This window comes from Nicotiana sylvestris, chromosome 8, assembly GCF_000393655.2.
Source record: "Nicotiana sylvestris chromosome 8, ASM39365v2, whole genome shotgun sequence".
Lineage (NCBI taxonomy): Eukaryota > Viridiplantae > Streptophyta > Magnoliopsida > Solanales > Solanaceae > Nicotiana > Nicotiana sylvestris.
Window position 1 is genome coordinate 6,855,274 of NC_091064.1, and position 24,830 is coordinate 6,880,103.

The 24,830-nt window shown below is 37.0% G+C and overlaps 4 protein-coding genes across 9 annotated transcripts; 2 read left to right on the forward strand and 2 right to left on the reverse strand.

The window, feature by feature from the left end:
• Nucleotides 1–1,049: 1,049 nt before the first annotated feature.
• Nucleotides 1,050–19,905, reverse strand: LOC104214571 (uncharacterized). Of its 4 annotated transcripts, XR_011401439.1 has the most exons (11): nucleotides 19,681–19,905; nucleotides 19,520–19,589; nucleotides 5,231–5,338; nucleotides 4,608–4,682; nucleotides 3,719–3,883; nucleotides 3,232–3,267; nucleotides 2,879–2,985; nucleotides 2,651–2,722; nucleotides 2,147–2,195; nucleotides 1,419–2,012; nucleotides 1,050–1,140 (listed from the first exon to the last, which is right to left on the reverse strand). XR_011401439.1 is itself a non-coding variant. In XM_070152919.1 (10 exons), the coding sequence occupies exons 7-10, from the start codon at nucleotides 2,920–2,922 to the stop codon at nucleotides 1,560–1,562; spliced, it is 618 nt and encodes a 205-aa protein (XP_070009020.1). In that variant the 5' UTR covers nucleotides 2,923–2,985; nucleotides 3,232–3,267; nucleotides 3,719–3,883; nucleotides 4,608–4,682; nucleotides 5,231–5,338; nucleotides 19,520–19,589; nucleotides 19,681–19,905; the 3' UTR covers nucleotides 1,344–1,559. The 4 variants fall into 4 exon arrangements, 1 of the variants encoding a protein (XP_070009020.1); XR_011401440.1 differs by lacking the exon at nucleotides 5,231–5,338; XM_070152919.1 differs by lacking the exon at nucleotides 1,050–1,140 and having other exon boundaries at nucleotides 1,344–2,012.
• LOC138874470 (uncharacterized) lies at nucleotides 7,519–11,598 on the forward strand. The gene is made up of 3 exons (XM_070152923.1): nucleotides 7,519–7,715; nucleotides 7,795–7,929; nucleotides 8,003–11,598. The coding sequence occupies exons 2-3, from the start codon at nucleotides 7,811–7,813 to the stop codon at nucleotides 8,310–8,312; spliced, it is 429 nt and encodes a 142-aa protein (XP_070009024.1). The 5' UTR covers nucleotides 7,519–7,715; nucleotides 7,795–7,810; the 3' UTR covers nucleotides 8,313–11,598.
• LOC104228507 (uncharacterized) lies at nucleotides 12,443–23,678 on the forward strand. 3 transcript variants are annotated; one of them, XM_070152921.1, is made up of 5 exons: nucleotides 12,443–13,739; nucleotides 13,819–14,250; nucleotides 14,329–14,849; nucleotides 14,921–14,983; nucleotides 23,560–23,678. In XM_070152921.1, the coding sequence occupies exons 2-3, from the start codon at nucleotides 14,053–14,055 to the stop codon at nucleotides 14,746–14,748; spliced, it is 618 nt and encodes a 205-aa protein (XP_070009022.1). In that variant the 5' UTR covers nucleotides 12,443–13,739; nucleotides 13,819–14,052; the 3' UTR covers nucleotides 14,749–14,849; nucleotides 14,921–14,983; nucleotides 23,560–23,678. The 3 variants fall into 3 exon arrangements, with proteins under 3 accessions (XP_070009022.1, XP_070009021.1, XP_070009023.1); XM_070152920.1 differs by lacking the exon at nucleotides 23,560–23,678 and adding an exon at nucleotides 19,899–19,992; XM_070152922.1 differs by lacking the exons at nucleotides 14,921–14,983; nucleotides 23,560–23,678 and adding an exon at nucleotides 19,899–20,016.
• On the reverse strand, nucleotides 16,899–17,560 carry LOC138874646 (uncharacterized). Its single transcript, XM_070153419.1, has 2 exons — nucleotides 17,368–17,560; nucleotides 16,899–17,233 (listed from the first exon to the last, which is right to left on the reverse strand). The coding sequence occupies exons 1-2, from the start codon at nucleotides 17,558–17,560 to the stop codon at nucleotides 16,899–16,901; spliced, it is 528 nt and encodes a 175-aa protein (XP_070009520.1).
• Nucleotides 23,679–24,830: the final 1,152 nt, after the last annotated feature.

Below are 24,830 nucleotides of genomic sequence, written 5' to 3' on the forward strand. Positions count from 1 at the left end.
ATTGTATAGTGACAGTCTATTTTGTATATTTTATTGTATAGTGACAGTCTATTTTGTATAATAACAGTCTATTTAGTATATATTTTGTATAGTGACAGTCTATTTAGGTATATATTTTGTATAGTGACAGTCTATTTTGTATATATTTTGTCTAGTGACAATCTATTGTATATAAATTATATAGTGGCAATCTATTTAGTATATTTTTATATAGTGACAATCCATTTTGTATATATTTTGTAATAAACATTTTATAGCCCAAAAGTAAAAATACTGTAAAAATCCCCGTTCTTACACGTCAAAATCGACTCCCTATCCTTCAAAGGCTTCTCTACAGCTCTAATCAGCTCAATTGGGTTACGATTTTCCAAAACCCTAACGTCCGTTAAGAAATTCTCATCGTTACCAACACCAGCAGCAGAAATAGAAATAGGAACCGTAGTTTCATTGGACTGAGGGAATTTGAGGAATTCAATGGAGTCGGACGACGCAGTTTTCCCAGTGAGATAATTGAGGAGTGGTTTATGATCAGGGAGAGTGACGGCGGGAATACAAAGGGAGCGTGATTGCTGGATGTAATCGGTGTGTTTGAGGTGGTGATTGGTGATGAAGTTGATTAGGGTTTCAAGAGTGTAGCGATTGGCTTCGCGTGCTTAGAGCAGTAAGCTGGTTTCAATGGTGCAGCGGAAAAAGTAGTCGTTGCCGAAACGGTAATCATCGCCGATGCGCACGATTTTGTGGACCTCGTTTCAGATGGTGTACTCCCGGAGGAGGGCTAGCCACTAGAATTACTTTTGGGCTATAAAATGTATGTTGCAATTTTTGGGCTACCGGGTGATATATGTTTGGGTCGATGGGCTATAAATGAAGATTCATGCTCTGCCTTAGTTACACTTATTACACCAAAAAAGATATTCAAAATTACAATTTTTAATAGCCAACAATGGTGCAAACCCCGTCTCCCTCATCACCATTGTAGACCAGCAAACATCCAGCTAAGAACAAAAATTATTATAATCTAGATCTAGAGTTTATTACATGGAATCCAATTCCCCGTACTAAAATATAGATTCTAACACAAGCACAACCAATACCCCTTTTCCTTCACATGATTCCTCCATCATGCCAATTTCGAACCAACTGTTGACAAAAATTATAAGCTTACATATCCAGTTATCATCACCAAGGAAATGTTTGAATCATCACATACTAAAAACAGGTTTTATCAAACTTATGATTAATGACAGGTTGAATAGCAGATTTTAGACGTATGGGTCACACAGGATCATCATCCTCAACAGATTTTAGAAGCTAGAACAAACAAACAGGTTTAGAGTAAATGATAAAGGAGCATTAAACAAACAATTTCATTTGTCCATTCAAATCTTAAAAAAAAAACTTCAGAGTACAAAACATACCTACAGCTGCGAGATCCAAAGAAATTAGCCAAATAAAAGCTTTGAGAATTCAGTGGTGAAGCTTAATAAAGCAGATCCAGCAAGAGTCGGCAGTGAACATCACTTCTAATTATTCTGGGAATTTAGAGGATCGTTTTGAATTTAGATGCAGGAATGTTGGCCTTTCCTGTTTCTTCCTCCAGACAAAATACTATTGATCTGTTTCCCCATGCATTCCCAGGTAGCTTGCTGCTCTTTCACAACATCACCAAAAAGAACTTCAAGTTTCTTGTCAGGATGCTCTTTGAGCTTCCAATCATTCAGGTCAGGCCTCTCAACAGCTAATGATTTTAATGTTGGTTTTGCAGCTTTAAGGAAATCCAACCTCCTGGCAAAAACTTTCTGCTTAATAATGGTACTCTTGCTAAACTCAAAGAGAATAAAATTCCTTGCTAAAACTTCAAGTCCATCATTCTTTCCATAGATTAATGAACTTTTTGGAACCCATAATCCTTGAACTAATTGTGCGTATCTTTGGAGGACTCTCAAAATTTCATCAACAGGATCATCCAGCGCCAGGTGCTCTAGAGCATCAAAACGATGAATTGGAGGCCCCTGTTACCAAAAGAACCAAGATTTAGAAATACGCTGCCTTTATGAATTATCAGGATCATGAGACCTTGTAAACAAACTTTGTTGCAGGCATAAAAATATATAAGTAGCGCATAATTCAAATAGCGGGTATAAACCTCAAGAAGCCAAGTTCTAATGCGTTCTTCAAGAGGTAATTGAGACAACCTGAAAATCAAACATTTGACAATTCAGAAGTTAGGAGGCATAAAATGACTGGGAAAAATGTTTAATTTAAGATAGTTGAAAAATATGGCATTTCAAGAACAGCTATCTACTAATCAAATGGCTGGGATATTGATAAAAAGAAATAGCAAATTTCTGGCTAGAGAAAGATAATAGTAGAATCACAAATGGAAGCAATTCAAGTCATGAGCTGCATATTTATGTCAAACTACATTGTCAAGCCCCCAACGAGGTGATTAACTTGCAATTTCAACCTCAGGTATTTGCTAAAGAATGGAGTGGCAATACTAGAGAAGACAATAACACCTCACAGCAAAGAAGCTCTATGATCACAAATGCAAATAAAAATTTCGTTGTTGTCCTTAGCAGCACCTCCAAAACCTTTCGATGTCAGAATAATCGATGAGGAGAAGGATCAATTAGAGAGGCTGCAGTACCTTGTTCGAAGGATTTTTAATCTGTCAGTGTCAGTTGGTCTGCTAGGACATACAGCGTTCAGATAATCAACCCTGTGTATCAAATTAACAGAATAGAAAACTGGTATTAGAATAAGAAAGACAGTGGATGAATGTATGCTTTGAGAAAAAATGCTTCTTATTATTTGTCCTGAAGAGAAGCAGTTTCTCAAGCGGGAAAAAATCAACCATATTAGGAGAGACACATACGGGCTCATTGAAAATGGTACTGGAGAGCCTTCCTCCATGGCCATTTCCTGTAGATATCTGGTTGAAATGTCACTCCTAGCTCCATGGTATTTTAGATGAACCCAATGCTAAAACAGCAAATGAAGAAGATACCAATTAACGAAACTGTTTGAAATGATATTTGCGACTGCATGAAAAAAGCTAACTGCCCTTGAACAGATATATAAATAGAAACACTAAAAACGGAAACATCAATCCAAATCATAATAGATGCAAAATCAGCAGCCACTCAAGCTAAAGAACTATTGAGAGTTATTAGCTAAAATCGAAAACCGGAAATTTCGTCAGTACATGGTCACAGGTGTTTATCATACCTCTTCAATATCCTCATCATTCCCAGGTGGTTTGTTCTGCATAAAAGGTACATGTTATAAGAATAAATCGAAGAATGGTAAAGCTTTAAGCAGCATTAAGGGAGGGATAACCCAGTGGCAAAGATCCTCCACCTCCAATAATAAAGTTGGGGTTGACACTCTTGAGTCACCTAGTGAGCAAAATGGAAAAGCAGGTATTGGGCTCCTAGGTAAGGGGTTTGGGTGTGGAGCTCACAATACTAGGAAAAAGATTAGTCTTGAACGTAGCAGAATGGTTAACAAAAGAAGATCAATCTTTAGGCATTGCCTTATCATATTTACCCGAAAATGTGGCAAACCTAGTCCGGAACCAAATAGTCCTCCACATGAAATATCTTAAGTGCTAGCCACTAATTTGTACAATAATATCACATGAAGATTAGTCATAAACAAGGTCCATTCAAATTGATTAGAAGCTGGGCATCAAAGAGCAAATCATGAAATGAACCTGCTTCTTTGATGGACCCGCGGGCTTTTTTTCCTCGACTTCTTATTTAACAACAGTTTTTCCATCACTGCTGGTGGCAATGTTCTTCTTCTTCAACTCACTTTCCTTAAGATGCTGCTGTGATGGTCGAAGCTGTACAACGGCATGAATAGGATGGAGGTGTAACTGCATAACAAACAGGAAGCAAGAGCGTAACTATGGAGAACATTAAAAAGTGTTAAATTTTTTCCTTTCAACACAGAAATGAGCTTCAAATTGCTATCAGCAAACTAAGAAATTTTAGTAGAAGTTTCTCATGCTGACATGTATAAGAAACCGAAGAATATAACTAAAAGGACTTGACAATTTTCTACTACTAAGTAGCAGAGCTTGGGTAAATATGAGAGCCAGAAGCATTACAGCAGTTCCCCACTGCATACATAAGGTAGAGTCAGATTTGACAGTGGATAATTTGCTTCAACTTGAAGCTGACACAGAATTAACTTGATTAAACTTGAAGCTGAAAGAGTAACATTGTTATTGTCCAAATTAGTTTTTGAAAAAGAAAAGGGCAAAAGCTGGAGATGTATAAGCACATACACAACCTGCGGAAAACTAATTTTCCGTCAATACAACAACAACAACAATATACCCAGTATTATCCACACCTTGGGGTCTGGGGAGGGTAGTGTGTACGCAGACCTTACCCCTACCTTGTGAGGATAGAGAGGTTGTTTCCAATAGACCCTCGGCTCAGGATACAACAACAACCTAATAAAATCCCACAAGTGGGGTATGGGGAGGGTAGTGTGTACGCAGACCTTACCCCTACCCCAAGGAAGAATTTTCTGTCAATCAGAACTCTAAAAAACTAGAAGTTGGAGATGCACATCAACAGCAAATGGTTTACCTTATCACCAATGCGGACCCCAACAGCATATCCAGAGGTGCAAGTTGATAATGGTATCCATGATGTGGAAAGAGTCTGAAAAATGAGAAACAATCAGATTATTGGTAAAACGATTAAAACTGTAATTCCTACCAAGGGAACAAATATCAAGTGCAGAGTTTCCAGAATCTAAATGTCAACCTCCTTATCCTACACCTAACAGCAGGGATACAACCATAAAGCTGGAAGATATATAATACATGTCCATGAATAGCAAGGAGTATGTCCAAAACAAATGGTATTATAAACAGAATATAAGGTGGAGCAATGGATAGACACATAAAAAGGAAGATCAGATATTAGTGTAAACCGAGCAGTTTCGTCAACATGAAAAGCAAAAAATATATAGAGACCAATATTGAAGGTTAATAGATGCAACAACAGCAACAACATACCCTTTATAATCCCACAAGTAGGGTCTGGGGAAGGTAGTGTGTATGAAGACTTTACCCCCACCTTGAGAAGGTAGAAAGGTTATTTTCGATAGGCGCTCGGCTCAAGGTTAACAGATGTATGGAAGCAAATAACGCAGGAAATTAGCTCAAAGATTTACTCTTTTAAGTTAGAGGATAAATCGAACGAACCTTCTTTTCCATCTTTACTGCATGAACAGAGTCTCGGTCAAAAATTTTAGAATCAAAATCTATTGCCAAATCAACCTCCATTTGTGCAATTGAAGGTCTCAATCTCACCTATAAATATATAAAATCTGCGTCAGATGTCCAAGCTGATCATTTAAAACCGAGTCCGGAACCGACATATTGTCTTTTTGGACTCAAAACACTTTTTTAAGTGTAAAAAAAATTACCAAAATATATAAAACGCGGTATTACTTTAACGACCGTTTGGGACGTTACGGTAAAACGCGGTTTAATACTGCGTTTTATATAAAACGCGGTTTAAAACCACGTTTTCTACGCTTTTCGTAAAAACCTACTACTATAGTAAGTACCCCACTCTGACACACTTGCCTCCCCGCCATATCCCAAATCCCCATAATCCTCTTCATCTTATTTGAAACAATAATTTCTACTAACAAAAAGACAAACTAATTCTTAACATTGTTTGGATATATTCTTTTACGTGTGCAGAAAAATAAATTAGGAATTGTTGCACTGAAGATTTTAAGTATTATTTTTAATGGACGTACAAGTATATTAATAGGAATATACCAGATATGTTGTTATTCTGGTTATTAATAGACGAACAAGTATATTGCTATAAGAATAAGATGAATTAAGAATTTAAATTTGAAGGATTTAGACTTTAAATTATAGGATCCACTACACTTTTAAAATTATAGATTCAAAATTTAATATTTTTCCAGTTATATAAGAAATGGTAAATTCTAAACCATTACTTATAGCCCGTTTGGTCAAGCTTAAAAATCAGCTTATTTTGAGAAGTGTTTTTCTCAAAAGTACTTTTGGTGATAAGCAGTTTGTGTTTGGCTAATTAGTTTGAAAAGCACTTCTGAGCAGCAATTAGTGTTAGGCCAAGCTTTAAAAAACTGCTTCTAAGTGTATTTTTCTCAAAAGTTCTTCTCAAAAAAGTACTTTTGGAGAGAAGCTATTTTTTTCTGCTTCTCCAAAACTGCTTCTGCTTCTCATCAAAAACACTTTTTTTCCTTCCAAAAGCTTGGCCAAACACCTCAATTTTTGGCCAAAAGTGATTTTGGCCAAAAAAAGCACTTTTTGCCAACAAGAAGCTTGGCCAAACAGGCTATTAATAATATAATATACGCTACACTTGTCGATGTCAAAGAAAAGGACAAATGAAAGGGAGAGGGACATGTTCATATACTCTTATTGCGGTGGACGTTTAACACAACTTTGGGTTAGTTTAAGAACAATTTATCCTTTTTTTAAGAAATCAAAGAGAGTATTTTTTATTTTGAAAACCAAAGAAAACATAAATGAAGACATTAGTTCTGACATGAAATTAAAAATTTGAGGTTATTACCCTACTATTTTGAGATTATTAAACTTTATTTCACATTAATGACTAACAAAAATATGAACTAACAAAGATTAATTTGTTTTGTTTTTCACTCTTGGAATAATATACTAAAAGCTTTGTCACTTCATGAAAGTAGTACTTAACAAACGAAACTACAAAAAAGTTAGGGAAACAAATATAACATTGATGAGACCGAAACCTAAATAATGTGTGTTTGGACTCAAAACACACAAATAAGTGTATTAAAAAAAAGACATTTCTATATATAGCGTGCAACAACAACACGCTATATATTAACGGTAATGCCTGCCGTTAAGTATAGCGTGTTGTTGTTACACGCTATTTGTATAGCGCACAAACAGAAAACGATATCCTCTGATTTTGGCCCCACCAATAAGTGAACTGACAATCACAATTATTTCAATGTATAGCGTGTGTTTAGAAAACGCTATATATCCAAAATTTTCTACCTCCCGGACTAGCCATTTCCTATATAAAGTGGTCAGAGTATTTGGAAAAACCGTTCACATACAATTCTAATTCTCTTCAATATTTTCTTATTGTTAAACTCTGAAGCATTTTTTTCGCAATGTCTGAAGAGCGTATAATAAGAGTTTCATTATATTGGTTGGGGGGGGGGGGGGGTGAGGTTGTGGCTGGAGAATAACTCTATGAGGTATAGTTTGTCTCCACAGGGTCATGCTAAATTACCACTTACACTAGAGTACGATAAATTGATATCGTTGTTATGCAAAAAAATGGGAAAGAGGAAACGTTCATTGATACTTAAAGTAACTGGAAGATATCCGTATTACGTCACTCCGCAAGGGGCTGCTTTTTACTCGGAGTTAAACATCTACGATGATGAAACTTTGAGGGATTTTCTGAGGACTCCGGATGAATACCGGGAATATCTTGTAATAAATATGTTGGATATGTACGTCAAGGTCGAAGATGTTCCAAACAATGGGTGGCCGGACATGTTTCGGATAACCCCCAGTCATCGGCTGGCTATTCTGGAGGAGTTTTTGCCGGACATATTCCTGATGAAAGAGTTTTCCTTGATTTAAACTTATCCCCGCCTGCTTTACATAATTCACAAGACGAGTGGTAAGCTTCAATTTTCCTTTGTGGTACGATGTACAATTTTGTTGTATTCAATTTGTATTAACGCTCATATATTTAACAGGGGGTACGGGCCGGATATGAGTTTTATAAATAATGAACCCGAGCATAGTTTTGGTGTGTTGGATCAAAGTGGTCCATCCGAGAGCTATCACCTACATGAAAATGCCTATCATGGAATTTCATCACATTACGACTTGTAAGTGAAGTGATACGGCTATATGAAAAGTATTTTGTAAATTTAGCATCTTATTAATTTGTTGATTGTGCAGTGAAAACGAGCAAGTTGAAGCAAATGTACTCACTCAATTGCCCGAAGGCGACGTATTAAATCGGGATCTGGCAGATGCACAGAGTGAGGAAGAGAACAGTGATTACGATAACAATGTTGATGAATCTGGAGACGATACACCCTTTCATCGTGAGGATGGTGACGAGGAGGATGAGAAGGAAGAACCTGATTTGACGAGAGAGTATGCTCCACCCCCCGACGAAGAGTGCATGAGTCACAAGTGTCGTTTCATTCAAGGGAGGTTCCTTACCTTGATAACTTGCCAAACATGCTGGATGTGGAAGCTCTAACAAGGGATTTTGATGAAATTCGGACAACAATGTGGGATGAGTCTAGACCAACAGTGCTGGCAAAGGGCATGTTTTTTCCTGATAAAGCGCGCCTAAGCAGGGCTTGTAAAATGCACAACGTAAAAGAGTGTCGTGAGATGACGGTATGGGAGTCAAGTCCGGTCGAATACAAGGTTGTTTGTCGCAGGTGGTTTTGGCTGTCATTGGATGTTGCGTGCGATGAAGAAGAAGACAGGTCTGTGGAAAGTGGGTAAATACATTCCCACCCGCACATGCGAAATGGACACATTCAACGGGAATCATTTCAACTTGGATATTGATTTGATTTCTCTTGTTCTTATTCCACACATCGAAGCAACCATAAGGTATAAAATCAAAGAGTGCATTACAGCAGTCCACCAGGAACATGGTCATACAATTACTAAAAGAAAGGCATATCTCGGGCGGAAAAGAGCGTTTGAAATAGTCTATGGTAACTGGGATAAGTCATTTGCAGATCTCCCTAGGTACAGTTTAACCCCGGGACGGTTGTTGAATGGAAGCTTGAGCGTATTCCAGGTAAACCAGAATATATGTTCAATTACGTTTTCTGGGCGTTTAAACCAGCAGTTGATGGTTTTTCGCATTGTCGGCCCTTAATATCCATAGATGGCACTCATGTCTATGGAAAGTACGATATCAAATTGTTGATAGCCGTGGCAATAGATGCTAATGAACAGATATTTCCTCTAGCTTTTGCTATTTGTGCTAATGGAAGCTAAGAGACATGGACGCTGTTTTTGAACCACTTGAAAGAGCACGTTGTGAAACAGCGTTCCGGTATTTGTCTAATATCCGATCGGCACGGTGGTATCTTAAGTTCTGTGGAGAACTTGCCTGCATGGCAAGAACCTTATGCCTATCATCGTTACAGTGTTAGGCACTTTAAAGCTAATTTTCAAAAGACATATCCCAACAAGGATCTCCATGATTTGATGTGGATGGCAGCAACAGACCACCAACAGCATAAATTCCGGATGCACATGGAATATATCAGGCAAGAAGACGAGGCAATCTATCGTTGGTTAATGCGACGTGACCCTAAAAAGTGGACGTTGCATGCGGATGGTGGCAGACGATGGGGAACTCTGACTACAAATGTGTTAGAGTCTTTCAACGAGTTATTGAAGTCTGCAAGAGGATTGCGTGTCACAGCCATGGTGCGGTTGTCGTTCAAGCAGATGGCGGAGAGGTTTGTTGAAAGGTCTACAGCTGCAACATCATTGATGGAAAAGGGTGTTAAATTTATGCTAGTGCCTATGAAAAGATTTGAGAAATATAGACGGCGAGCGCACTGGCATTCATTTTTGCAGTATGATAACGAAAGAAATGTTTTTGAAGTTCGCACCGCTATCCATCAAAATTGAGGTAATAATGTATATACTGTAAATGAATCTAGAAGGTTATGCTCTTGTGGAAAATGGTCCATCTACCACATGCCTTACTCACATGCCATCAAGTGCTTTCAACAAGTTGGTTTGGGTGTAACCAACTATGTTGATCAACAATATAGTGTTGCGAAGTACCTAAACACATATAGTTGGCAGTTGCAGCCAGTAGGTGCTGAGCATTATTGGCCGCCTGAACAATTTAAAATGGTGTGTAACAAGTCCTATTTGCGTCGAATACAGGTGAAGAAGAGAATGGGTATACGGAACCAAATGGATGTTGGTGAAACCGTGTATGCGCGCAGATGTGGTATATGCTCGCAAACAGGACACGAAAATGTCCTTTGGGTGGCAACAGTAATCAAGCTCGGGGTGGGTGTTCTTCTAGTGTACCTAACTATCCATGAGTTGATGTTGTAATAATTAATTGTTATGCCTATGTTGCAAGATTTATGAAATAAAATTATGATTTGTATTTTTCCATTTTACCTATTTAAATAATAATTTAAAATTGTCTTGTCAACATCATGACATAAAGTTGACAAGACATAAAGTGGTCTGAAATAAAGTTGACGAGACATAAAGTTGTCTAAAATAAAGTTGACAAGACATAAAGTTGTCTTGTCAATATCATGATATTTAACACGCAAAATATAGCGCTATTACATAGTACGTTATGTATTTAGCGCGGTATTACATAGTACGTTATGTATTTAGCGCGGTTGCACACTACGTTATGTGTGTGTTGTCTCGCCTATAAATAGCGGGCTCATTGTAGTTATTTTGTGTGCTCAAAATTTACTAAAAACAAAAACTTCATTAAAAGTAAGGTTTTTTTACTAAAAGCAAATATTTCCCAAATGGCTCAACCTCTTCGTCCACCAAAGTGCAATTGTGGAAAAGCATGCTTGATGCAAAACTGTTGGGACGGTGGTGAGGTTGGACGCCGCTACTGGCACTGTATGAATCAGTTTTACAAGGTCCCCGGCGAACCTATTTGTGATTTTGAGGAATGGGTTGATGAACCATGTTATCAGGATTGTTACAGAGAACAACTGCAGTTTCTTCATAATATGTGTTTAAGACAACGGGAAGTATAAAAAGAAAGCGATAGAATTATTGCAGACTTGAGGGCGAAACTGAAGGAGGTGGGAGAAGAAAAATGGAAAACACAATGGAATTGTGATGCACAAAAGGAGCGTAAAGAAAGATATAAACGGGAACTTGCGGAGGTGAAGGCGAAACTAAAAGAGGTAGAAGAAGAAAAAGAACAACTGGAAGAACGATTTAAGTGGTTGGAGCGGAGAATAAATGGCAATCAGGGCTAAACATTGGCATGTATGTGTTTAGTGTAATTTTCATATTTCATGTATTTTTATTATGTTGGCCTGCTATGTTTGTGTTTGTGCTAATATTTGTGCTATGTGTTTAGTAATGAACTTTTCTTTCCGTAATTGTAATGGAATTTTACTTCTTTACGACTTGTGTTTTTATTGCAGTACGAAACTAGCTACTTAAAGGAGAAATCAAAAAGTAATTCGCATATTATATAAAAGTTGTTTTAAATGTACATATAATGCCAAATAAAAATGAATAAAATTAGTGCGTCCCCCATCCAGTGTGCCTCAACGCAGCCGCTGGCCTGAGACGCATCGCATCCCGCCTGGGGACGCTATCAGGATCGTCATCATCAAATCACCCCTTATAGCCGGATGTGCCGCTGCATGATCATCAGTGGTGCTGACAGGATCAGTAGAAGAGGTCGTCAGTCCTATTTAAATAGACACGTTATTTAGGTTCCATTTAAATAGACTAAATGGACTCAAAACACACAAATAAGTGTATTAAAAAAAACGACATTTCTATATATAGCGTGCAACAACAACACGCTATATATTAACGGTAACGTCTGCCGTTAAGTATAGCGTGTTGTTGTTACACGCTATATGTGTCAGACGATTTGACTTCTCATATAGCGTGTTCAAATTAAACGTTATATATAGCGTTTTCAAATCATACGCTATATATAGCGTTTAATTTGAACTCGTCTTCTTCCTCAACAGAACCCTCCCCCTTTTTTTTACAAACCCTCCCTGCTCCTTCTGGTCCCCCCACCCCCAACTACTCGACAATCTAAAAAAAAATTGTGGGTCACTCCCGTCACACAAAAGGTCGGGAACGTAGGTCCTCCATCGTAGTAGAGCATTCTGGACTCGTGGTTTATCTCCTTCGTCTTCAAATTTTCACGCAATACACACACAACATCGAGGCATTTCGATTTATTTTATGTCCAAACTTGTATAATAATGTATATCACTGCCTATGAATGTGTTTCCATGTCCTTTTGTGTTGTATTTGCAAAACTAGTATGTTATATTTATCCGGACTTAGATATTAGTGTAAAATTTAGATTTAATTTTTTATGTTAATATAAGTATTTAGATATTAGTATTTCTATGTCATTATGTGTTTTTTATTTGCGAAACTAGTATTGTTGTAGCTATTTTTTTTAATGTTATGTGATTAAAATATATATGTTGTTTATATTTAGTTTATTTATTAGTGTAGTAAAATGTAGAAACTTTTAGCGTAGTAAACTGTATAGTATTTTAGCGTAGAATCCTTGTAGTTTAAGTAATTTTAGAATGGTAGATGAAAATATATACTTTGTACAAATTTAGAATTTAAATTATAAAACAAACACACACAAAATAATCGAAAAATTAAATTTGACATACATAAATATTCACGATAGTTTGGTGCTACTGGGCCTTAAATATCGAGCCTGGAACCCAATTGTTACATATACTTTGTACAATTAAATCTCTAAAAAAATTTAGAATTTAAATTATAAAATAAACACACACAAAATTATTAAAAAATTGAAATTGACACACATAAACATTCATGAAAATTTGGTGCTACTGGGCCTAAAATATCGAACCTAGACCCAAATTGTTACATATACTTTGTACAATTTAATAATTAGTGCTTCAGGGCGATCATAGGTCCGCCCATATATGGGATGGAGAGTTACTTTCCCAGACTCTCCGCGCTAGGAGAGTGGACGACCTGTGGGATTTTCTTCATAACAGAGTTCTCCACGAGCGTGTAGTCCATCGCCTCCAGGCCACGGGATTCTATAGGATTATAGAGATCGGCCGGATACAGGTTGACTGGGCGTTGATCACGGCGTTGATTGAGCGGTGCCAACCGGAGACGCATACTTTTCATTTGCCCATTGGCGAGGCTACCGTCACGCTACAGGACGTTGAGGTTTTATATGGCTTGCCCGCTGATGGCATGGCCGTTTCACTGCCTATTGCTATGAGATATATGTCGTGTGATCATTATTTGGACATGCTGCATCAGCTCACTGGTTTCAGGCCTCAGGACGAGGCTGCATCGTCTGGTGCTAGTCGGTTGGCTTTGACCCCTATTAGACAGCACCTGGAGCTACTCCGCCCCGATATCACTGACGATACAGAGGAGGAGCATATCACCCATTATACGAGGTTGTTGTTGCTTCTTCTATTTGGAGGGGTCTTGTCCCTAATACTTCGGGAAACCTCGTCAGCCTTAGATTTTTGCATCATCTTCAGTTGTTGGATGAGTTACCCTATTACAGCTGGGGTGTTGCTGTTCTCGGCTACATGTATAGGCAGATGTGTCGGGCGAGCATGGCCACTCAGAGAGATGTTTGTGGTTTTATGTCGCTTCTACAAGTGACAACATATTCCAATAAAGTGTTCATCATTTCCAACTCAACCTAGTTAGACTTTATCTTAACCATTATGTCAACTTTGTATGTTAGGTTTGGGCCTGGGAGCGGTTCTTGCAGTTTCAGTCACCGCGACCACAATTACCTCCTACTGTAGCACCTTCGTTTCTCCCTCTAGCCAGGAGGTGGGTTCTCCGCCGTAGACTATTACGAGAGTATGATGCTCATCATAATCTCCCCTTCTGCAGGGATGTGTTGGATCTGCTAGAGGGCGCACAGGTAAATATGTACCTAAACTTACTTTGTGTGGATTAACTTAGTGTTGCGCATACTCACGTTTCATGTTCTTATTTGATAGTTCATCTGGACGCCATACAGCGAGGATTTGATAGCTTCCCTGCCACCTTATTGCTCGGCTGGTCGACATATTTCGAGCACTTCTGCCCCACTCATATGCCTTGATATTAGGGAGCATCATGCCTCGGAGCGGGTACTTCGGCAGTTTGGCCGCCCACAGTATATACCGAGGGGGCCTATATGGGAGCCTACGCATTATCAGAGGGATGATCGTAGCCGAGCGGACGACGCATTTATGGCGTGGTTAGCCGGGCAGATCCAGAGTTGGGACCATCGAGAGGAGATGATTCTGTCCCCACATACTTGGGACCAGGAGGTGGATATTCAGAGGTATATGTCCTGGTACCGGCACGTCACCCGACTTTTTATCAGGAACCCTATTCATCAGGCTGACGGTCGGTACGTTCCATACGCCGAGCGACACGAGGCCCTGGTATGTTTTCTATTATTATTCATCATATAACAGTATTTTAGTGCAATATACGTAGTTTATATTTTATAAGTTGTGCAGGCTATTGGACTACACACAGTCTACCAGATGGGACTGCAGATGCAGGATTATATCGGAGATCCTGCGGATGCCTTGCAGGATTATAGCCGTCGATTTGTAGAGTTGGCTGCCCGGACACTGCAGCGAGCCCGGGAGGATCAACGTTTGGCTCAAATGCCTAATTATGTGAAGCCAGATCAGTACGAACGAGGTCCTGGTGTGGCACGAGGTGGTGGTGCCCGACGAGGCGGGGGTGCCGGACGACGTGGTGGTGGGCGGAGAGGAGGTGGTCCCCAGCAAGGGGGAGTTGAGGCCCCTGCTGATTATGTTCCTGCCGATATGCCGAGTGGCCTTGGGACGGATCTCACTCTAGGGACTTCGCATGTGACCCCGTCAGGTCAATTATTGATCACGGGCACGCAGCTTTCTGGAGTGGATTAGGATACATACTTTCCAGGCCCGTCTACCATTGCTGAGGACCACCGACCCGAGATTTAAGTGGTGGACGCCGGCTGAGTTATGGTTCATCATCACGTTCGCAGGTATGGTTTTCATAGCGTATTGAATTATAATTTGTCTTTTTTTTCATAACTTTGTTAATTTCCTTTTTAAGGCTGAACGCGATGTTGACATGATTGCCACTGATGATTACATTCAGGAGCCCGAGGAAATAGTGGTACGACAATTCAAATTGCTCTGACGAATTATATACTTTGCTATTCTGAGCTTTTGACTCTTATGTAGCACAAATACTAGCATAAACACAAACATAGCAGGCCAACATAATAAAAATACATGAAATATGAAAATTACACTAAACACATACATGCCAATGTTTAGCCTTGGTTGCCAATTATTCTCCGTTCCAACCACTTAAATCGTTCTTCCAGTTGTTCTTTTTCGCCTTCACCTCTGCAAGTTCTCGTTTATATTTTTCTTTACGCTCCTTTTGTGTATCACAATTCCATTGTGTTTTCCATTTTTCTTCTCCCACCTCCTTCAGTTTTGCCCTCAAGTCTGCAATAATTCTATCGCTTTCTTTTTGTACTTCTCGTTGTCTTAAACACATATTATGAAGAAACTGCAGTTGTTCTCTGTAACAATCCCGATAACATGGTTCATCAACCCATTCCTCAAAATCACAAATAGGTTCGTCGGGACCTTGTAAAACTGATTCATACAGAGCCAGTAGCGGCGTCCAACCTCACCACCGTCCCAACAGTTTTGCATCAACCATGCTTTTCCACAATTGCACTTTGGTAGACGAAGAGGTTGAGCCATTTGGGAAATATTTGCTTTTAGTAAAAAAAAAACTTACTTTTAATGAAGTTTTTGCTTTTAGTAAATTTTGAGCACACAAAATAACTACAATGAGCCCGTTATTTATAGGCGAGACAACACACACATAACGTAGTGTTCAACCGCGCTAAATACATAACGTACTATGTAATAGCGCTATATTTTGCGTGTTAAATATCATGATATTGACAAGACAACTTTATGTCTTGTCAACTTTATGTCTCGTCAACTTTATTTCAGACAACTTTATGTCTTGTCAACTTTATGTCATGATGTTGACAAGACAATTTTAAATTATTATTTAAATAAGTAAAATGGAAAAATACAAATCATAATTTTATTTCATAAATCTTGCAACATAGGCATAACAATTAATTATTACAACATCAACTCATGGATAGTTAGGTACACTAGAAGAACACCCACCCCGAGCGTGATTATTGTTGCCACCCAAAGGACATTTTCTACGGTCGTGTCCTGTTTGCGACCATATACCACATCTGCGCGCATACACGGTTTCACTAACATCCATTTGGTTCCGTATACGCGTTATCTTCTTCACCTGTATTCGACGCAAATAGGACTTGTTACACACATATTTTAAATGGTTCAGGCGGCCAATAATGCTCAGCACCCACTGGCTGCAACTGCCCACTATATGTGTTTAGGTACTTCGCAATACTATATTGTTGATCAACATAGTTGGTTACACCCAAACCAACTTGTTGAAAGCACTTGATGGCATGTGAGCAAGGCATGTGGTAGATAGACCATTTTCCACAAGAGCATAACCTTCTAGATTCATTTACAGTATGTACATTATTACCTCGATTTTGATGAATAGCGGTGCAAACTTCAAAAACATTTCTTTCGTTATCATACTGCAAAAATGAATGCCAATGCGCTCGCCGTCTATATTTCTCAAATCTTTTCATAGGCACTGGCATAAATTCAACACCCTTTTCCATCAATGATATTGCATCTGCAGACCTTTCAACAAACCTCTCCGCCATCTGCTTGAACGACAATCGCACCATGGTTGTGACAGGCAATCCTCTTGCAGACTTCAATAACTCGTTGAAAGACTCTAACACATTTGTAGTCAGAGTTCCCCATCGTCTGCAACCATCCGCATGCAACGTCCACTTTTCAGGGTCATGTCGCATTAACCAACGATAGGCTGCCCCGTCTTCTTGCCTGATATATTCCAAGTGCATCCGGAATTTATGCTGTTGGTGGTCTGTTGCTGCCATCCACATCAAATCATGGAGATCCTTGTTGGTATATGCCTTCTAAAAATTAACTTTAAAGTGCCTAACACAGTAACGATGATAGGCATAAAGTTCTTGCCATGTAGGCAAGTTCTCCACAGAACTTAAGATACCACCGTGCCGATCGGATATTAGACAAACACCGGAACGTTGTTTCACAACATGCTCTTTCAAGTGGTTCAAAAACAGCGTCCACGTCTCTTGGCTTTCATTGGCACAAATAGCAAAAGCTAGAGGAAATATCTGTCCATTAGCATCTACTGTCACGGCTATCAACAGTTTGATATCGTACTTTCCATAGACATGAGTGTCGTCTATGGATATTAAGGGCCGACAATGCGAAAAACCATCAACTGCTGGTTTAAACGCCCAGAAAATGTAATTGAACATATATTCTGGTTTACCTGGAATACGCTCAAGCTTCCATTCAACAACCGTCCCGGGGTTAAACTGTACCTAGGGAGATCTGCAAATGACTTATCCCAGTTACCATAGACTATTTCAAACGCTCTTTTCCGCCCGAGATATGCCTTTCTTTTAGTAATTGTATGACCATGTTCCTGGTGGACTGCTGTAATGCACTCTTTGATTTTATACCTTATGGTTGCTTCGATGTGTGGAATAAGAACAAGAAAAATCAAATCAATATCCAAGTTGAAATGATTCCCGTTGAATGTGTCCATTTCGCATGTGCGGGTGGGAATGTATTTACCCACTTTCCACAGGCCTGTCTTCTTCTTCATCGCACGCAACATCCAATGACATAGCCAAAACCACCTGCGACAAACAACCTTGTATACAACCGGACTTGACTCCCATACCGTCATCTCACGACACTCTTTTACGTTGTGCATTTTACAAGCCCTGCTTAGGCGCGCTTTATCAGGAAAAAGCATGCCCTTTGCCAGCACCGTTGGTCTAGACTCATCTCACATTGCTGTCCGAATTTCATCAAAATCCCTTGTTAGAGCTTCCACATCCGGCATGTTTGGCAAGTTATCAAGGTAAGGAACCTCCCTTGAATGAAAGGGCACTTGGGACTCATGCACTCTTCGTCTGGGGGGTGAAGCATACTCTCTCGTCAAATCAGGTCCTTCCTTCTCATCCTCCTCGTCACCATCCTCACGATGAAAGGGTGTATCGTCTCCAAATTCATCAGCATTGTTGTCGTAATCACTGTTCTCTTCCTCACTCTGTGCATTTGCCAGATCCCGATTTAATACGTCGTCTTCGGGCAATTGAGTGAGTACATTTGCTTCAACTTGCTCGTTTTCACTGCACAATCAACAAATTAATAAGATGCTAAATTTACAAAATACTTTTCATATAGCCGTATCACTTCAATGTGATAAAATTCCATGATGGACATTTTCATGTAGGTGATAGCTCCCGGATGGATCACTTTGATCCAACACACCAAAACTATGCCCGGGTTCATTATTTATAAAACTCATATCCGGCTTGTACCCCCTGTTAAATATATGAGCGTTAATACAAATTGAATACAACAAAATTGTACATCGTACCACAAAGGAAAATTGAAGCTTACCACTCGTCTTGTGAATTATGTAAAGCAGGCAGGGATAAGTTTAAATCAAGGAAAACTCTTTCATCAGGAATATGTCCGGCAAAAACTCCTCCGGAATAGCCAGCCGATGACTGGGGGTTATCCGGAATATGTCCGGCCACCTCATTGTTTGGAACATCTTCGACCTTGACGTACATATCCAACATATTTATTACAAGATATTCCCGGTATTCATCCGGAGTCCTCAGAAAATCCCTCAAAGTTTCATCATCGTAGATGTTTAACTCCGAGTAAAAAGCAGCCCTTGCGGAGTGACGGAATACGGATATCTTCCAGTTACTTTAAGTATCATTGAACGTTTCCTCTTTCCCATTTTTTTGCATAACAACGATATCAATTTATCGTACTCTAGTGTAAGTGGTAATTTAGCATGACCCGGTGGAGATAAACAATACCTCACAGAGTTATTCTCCGTCACAACCTCACCCCCCTAATATAATGAAACTCTTATTCTACGCTCTTCAGACATTGCGAAAAAAATGCTTCAGAGTTTAACAACAAGAAAATATTGAAGAGAATTAGAATTGTATGTGAACGATTTTTCCAAATACTCTGACCACTTTATATAGGAAATGGCTAGTCCAGGAGGTAGAAAATTTTGGATATATAGCGTTTTCTAAACACACGATATACATTGAAATAATTGTGATTGTTAGTTCACTTATTGGTGGGGCCAAAATCAGAGGATATCGTTTTCTGTTTGTGCGTTATACATATAGCGTGTAACAACAACACGCTATACTTAACAGCAGACGTTACCGTTAATATATAGCGTGTTGTTGTTGCACGCTATATATAGAAATGTCATTTTTTTAATACACTTATTTGTGTGTTTTGAGTCCAAACACACATTATTTAGGTTCCGGTCTCGGGTACTTACTATAGTACTAGTAGGTTTTTGCAAAAAATGTAGAAAACGCGGTATTTTTGTAACTTTTTTTTTTAAACTTAAAAAAGTGTTTTGAGTCCAAAAAAACAATATTTCGGTTCTGAATGATTGATACTACTGATTTATTTTGCATAAGAAACACCAAAAGCAATTTTTGTGACTCACCTCTTGACTATCATTCCTCCAATTCATAGGGACGCCATACGGGCCTCAACGGATATTGGAACACATATAGCTGACGAAAAAAGAGAAATTAATACTTAGCAAATAGAATATTTTCCAAATTCAACAAATAAACCAGCTAATTAAATAACAAATAAATATACCTGAGAGTTAGGATCAGAGGAAGGGGTAAAAAACACATCAATTTCATGAACAACTTCATCTTCAACTCTATCAGTATCCATGGCGACTTGTTCTTCTTCTGCCACGTCGTCTCCCGTAGTATTTTCATACAATGGAACGTCATCTTTACCCATTGCTGCTCCATTTTCGTCTGGATGATCTTTTACTGAGGGTTTTGACACTAATTCTTCCTTTTTAGTCGGAATAGGAGGATCAGAAGATGATAACGGTGTCTCAGGTTGGGGTTTGGTTACTGGTTGGGGTTGGGGCTTCAGTTTAGAGCTTTTGGGAGCAAAACGTGATGGCCTAGTCGGAGCTTTACTTGCGCCGTCGAAATCCAAGTCCTTCTCCGCCATGTTCTCCGCCGGAAGAGTGAACTTCAACGCAAGTACGGGAAGGGTTTAGGGTTTATTTAATTGGAGCTGACTAATTTGTAAATTAAATTTGGAATGTCAAATATTTATTTTATGGATTTATATTATATATTTTTACATTATCAAACTACTTAAACAATAACTACCTGTAACATTTATAAATCGATGAATTTGTTAAATTAAAATATGAGGCACAGAGCATATTATAACCGGTTAAGAATAACATATATTGATGGTATAAAAGTTCTTACAATTATTGATAAATTAGTGGATTAGTAAAATAAAATATAAGGCAAATTACGTAGTTGACTTATGAACATACACTACTAATGTAAAAGTTCTTACAACCATTAGTGTATATATCGGTTAATTATTTTTTAATATATTTATTTATTGTAATACTAATATAAGGTATCTGAATTTATTATAGAATTATTGCCTTGTATTCTTGAGGAGGGGATCAGGCCTTCGGTAATTTTTTTATAAATATAATAATTGTCTTCACGAATATATTAATTCATTCGGGTTACATCTTTATATATTGTTACTAGTATTAGTACCTTCGCGGATGCGCGGACACTAATCATGTCAAATATTTAAGTTATTTGGATTGTATGTAAATAATCTTAAAATTTACACTGTCTCGGTAAATATAGATAATCATTGGATATTAACTATATGAAAAAAAATTAACTATTTCTTCTATTTTTCTTTTTTGATACCATTCTTGTCGGTGTCATTGGATCATAAAAATAGTCAGGAAGCAAAATAATAACTCATATTTATGGCAAAACAATCAAATGTTGAGACAATGAATGACTCTTTGGATAAGACTTAACTCTTTTACTACTACTTGAACTCTTATTTGGTATGTTGATATCTCTTAAAAAATATTTCTTTCTTAAAATTTCAGTTTCTAAAATATTATTTTTCAATAATAATTATTTTTATAATAATGTAATTGAAAATATTATTCTTAATCCAGAATTCATTTTAGTTGGCTATCTAAAAATATAAAAAATTCTTTAGCTAGTGAATTTTTTTACTCCATTTTGATATTTGACACTAATATGTTAAATATCTGAGTTATTTGAATTATATGTAAATAACCTTAACATTTAAACCTTCTAAATAATTATAGATAATCGTCAGATATTAATTAAGAAACACTACATGAAAAAAGACTAACATTTTCTCAATTCTCATACTGATAATTTTATTTTTGTACTATTCGCATAGGTGTCGTTGGAACCTAAAAATAACCACAAAGTGAAATAATAACTCATATTTATGGCAAAGCACAAAGGTTGACACGATATAAACGATCCTTTGATTACGATGTGACTCTTATACTACGACTTGAACTCTTATTTGGTATGATTTTATCTTTCAAGAAGTATTTCTATTTGAAATTTCAATTTCTAAAACTTTATATATATTATATAATAATGATTATCTTTATAATTATGCAAGTGAAGATATTATCCTTACTTTAAAATTCACTTTAATCGGCTATTTAAAAATTTAAATGATTCTTTGGCCGGATTTATTTCAGTATGGCTCCACTTTAAGTTTATCAATATCTCTAGCCCCAAAATTTGGATTTTTAATACCCTATATATACAAAAGTTTTGTTCTTTGAATCATTAAATGTTAAATTAGTTGATTATTATTATAAAACATTGCATATATTGTCTTAAAATTGTCAAATAGTTTATTTTTCGACACCATATTTGGCTTAACCTCAATGCAAACTACTCAAATTACATCCCAATTCAAATTTGAATATCATATCAGTTTATTAGTAATAATAATTTTTTTAAAACGACACATAATGTAAATTAAAAAAAATATTCGAAGATATCCTTATCTTATAATCTATGTATTTGAGTCGAAAAAAAAATAATTTAAAATCGAAGAGATTAACTTTCAATTTTTTTATACTCAACAAAGATGAAACATAAGAAGAAATTTGTTGTCCTCTTTTATTTCTCGTTTTTAGATATTTCTAACCTTTTTCAATATTTATTTTCTTTTATCTTATTTTTTTTATGTCATTACTTCTTTTGTTACAAAAAATTAATTTATTTCACTATAAAAAGGATGAGTTTTAATAAAAATTATCTACATATGAACTTTAATTATATTTTTAGTCTTTGGTTGAAATTATTTCATATTTTTTCTTTTGGCTTTATCTAATCAGCCTAAATAGGTGCTCAACCGACCACTTAAATTAAAAAATCGAATGATGTGTAATTTATATATAATCCATATATACTATGTATATAATCGTGTGTTATCGGTATATCATCTATTTATATTAGCTATAAAACGTAAACAATAAATATGGCCGAATATTATGTAAATATTCCATAAGATTTCGATATTTTTGAGTTTATCCATTACATAACTTCTATTATAATAATTTTAAAACTCTCTACTAATGTTCAAAAATATCTTATCTTTTTATTATCTTTGAATTAAAAAAAGTAAAGAGTTTTTTCGAAATAATTTATTTACATTTAAAAAAAATATTTCATGTCATACTAATTTTTTCTTTATATATACTCTTTATTACACTTAAAAGTCGCTATAGAAACTATCAATTAGAAACTAATTTATCTTTTGTTGAGTTTGAAAAAAAAAACCTTTCACATAATCTAATGATTCAAAACTAATATTCTTCAACGAAAAAATATTATACCCTTGCAATATTGGCTTGACTACAGCTAAGTGAAGGGGTTTCAGCTTATACCCTTCAATTTCTTGAATGTGCTAAATTGAAATTAATGATAGCAATTGTATAGCCAAAGTTTTGTTATTTGTTTGATGTCCATTTATGCAAATTGATCTTCAAACAAATATTCTTCAAGAAGAAAAAAGAAACAACTTTTTTTTAATATTGACTGATTTTGTGATGTTTCTTTCTCCAGCATGTATGTTTACTTTATTATATATGTAAGTAAACTTTTATTTGGTTTTTGTAAACTCTTTTTTATTATTTAGATAAGCATAGACGTGTACCATACATATTACATTTATTTTAAAAGAATTTCATTTTATTCAAATCTAGCTACAGTGTTTCAAAGAACTATACTTATAGGATTTTAAATATGAAAGAGTTTTATAGTTATATGGAGTAGTTTTTTTTTGTTAGAGGCGAAGTAGTATTTAAATAATTATAAAAAAGTTCCTAACATGATTGCATATGATCATTAACCGAATTAAGTATGATAACATGATAAAAAAGATAAATTTTATTTTTAATTTAAATTCGAATTTTAGAACTTTATCTATATTTGTATTTAACTAAAATAGTCAAATATAGAATAAAGTTACCATATACTATTGACATTTATTAGCTTGCCACTTGGCTTAATGATAAGTTAGGATTTTAACATGTTTTATGCCCCTACTTGCCTATGCTTTGATCATATATTGTTACAAAATAGTCCTAAAAGGTTCACAAGTTGTGCATGATTGCAGGTTTGATCGACAACGTGACGAAATGTCAAAGATCGACTCAAAGGAGTGAAACATGCTCAAGTATCAAAGACCAAGAAATTTAAGAAAAAAAGGCCTAGTGCGGACCGCGCAAAGTGGAATGCGGTCGCCCTAGGTAGTTCAGAGAGTTGGTGAATCAGGCTAGAAGAAACGCGACCGCGGTACACGTCTCGCGGTCTGCGGTGAATGCTCTGCGGCCGCACTACTCTTTTGTGCGGTCCGCGGTCATGAGATTCAGAGAGATGAAAGTCTGCAAAGCTAGTGCCATGCGGTCCGCGGTCGTGATTGCTCGGACAGCGCCAGCTCCCTCCGTGGTCGTGGTCCATTCTACGCGGTCCGCGGAGTCCAAGTTCAGAGAAGTAGAAGTGAGCCCAGTGCGGCCCCGGTCCATTTAATGCGGCCCGCACTGACCCCACAGGGGTATTTTTGTCCAGTTTTTCCAGCCTAGTATAAATAGAACATTTCACCGTTTTTTAGGGAGGAGAGAGATCAGACAAGGGATGCGCTCGTGAGAACGAATTTTGTAGCCATTTTTGGCACTTTTGCTTTATATTTACAATAGATTCTTGTATTTTAATTTTAGCAATTAATTAATATGCTTAGTTCTTCATCTATTTCTACATTTTATTCTTCAAGCATGAGTAACTAAACCCATTAGCTAGGGTTGTGGCTCAACCCTAGTGTGGGTAATTAATGGGTGTTGCCATCTAATGTTAGATTGACTATGGGTGTTTGCTATTTGGGTTGATTTTATGTTTTAATCTAGAATTGGTGGTTGCAAACACTGATTCAAACTTTGTGGGTTTAATTCTTCTTGAGAAAGAGAGTCTATGACCCCAAAATTGACACAACAAGGAATTGGGATGGACTCATGAGAAATGATAGTTCCAATTAACGGGTTAAACCTCAAGAGAGTAATTACCCTACTTGAACCCTAGTTGTTTGGTCTAATTTGCCTACCCATTTGGTCTCGAGAGAGTCAATTGGGCAAAGTCACTTTCTCTACCGAGAGGTATGAGAGTGGGTAAAATTGTGCAACGGTTATAGCATAAGCACCAATTATGTCAATCGAACCTTAGTAACATCTACCCGTCAATTAGCCACCTAGATAATGTCATGACCCTAGTGCCCTTCTTCCTATTAGAGACAAGTTAGCAATATTCTCGTAGCATAATTTAGTGTTAATTAATAGTTTTATAAAAATAGTTACAATTCAAAAACCCAAAAATATTTGAAGTGACATTAGGAGTACA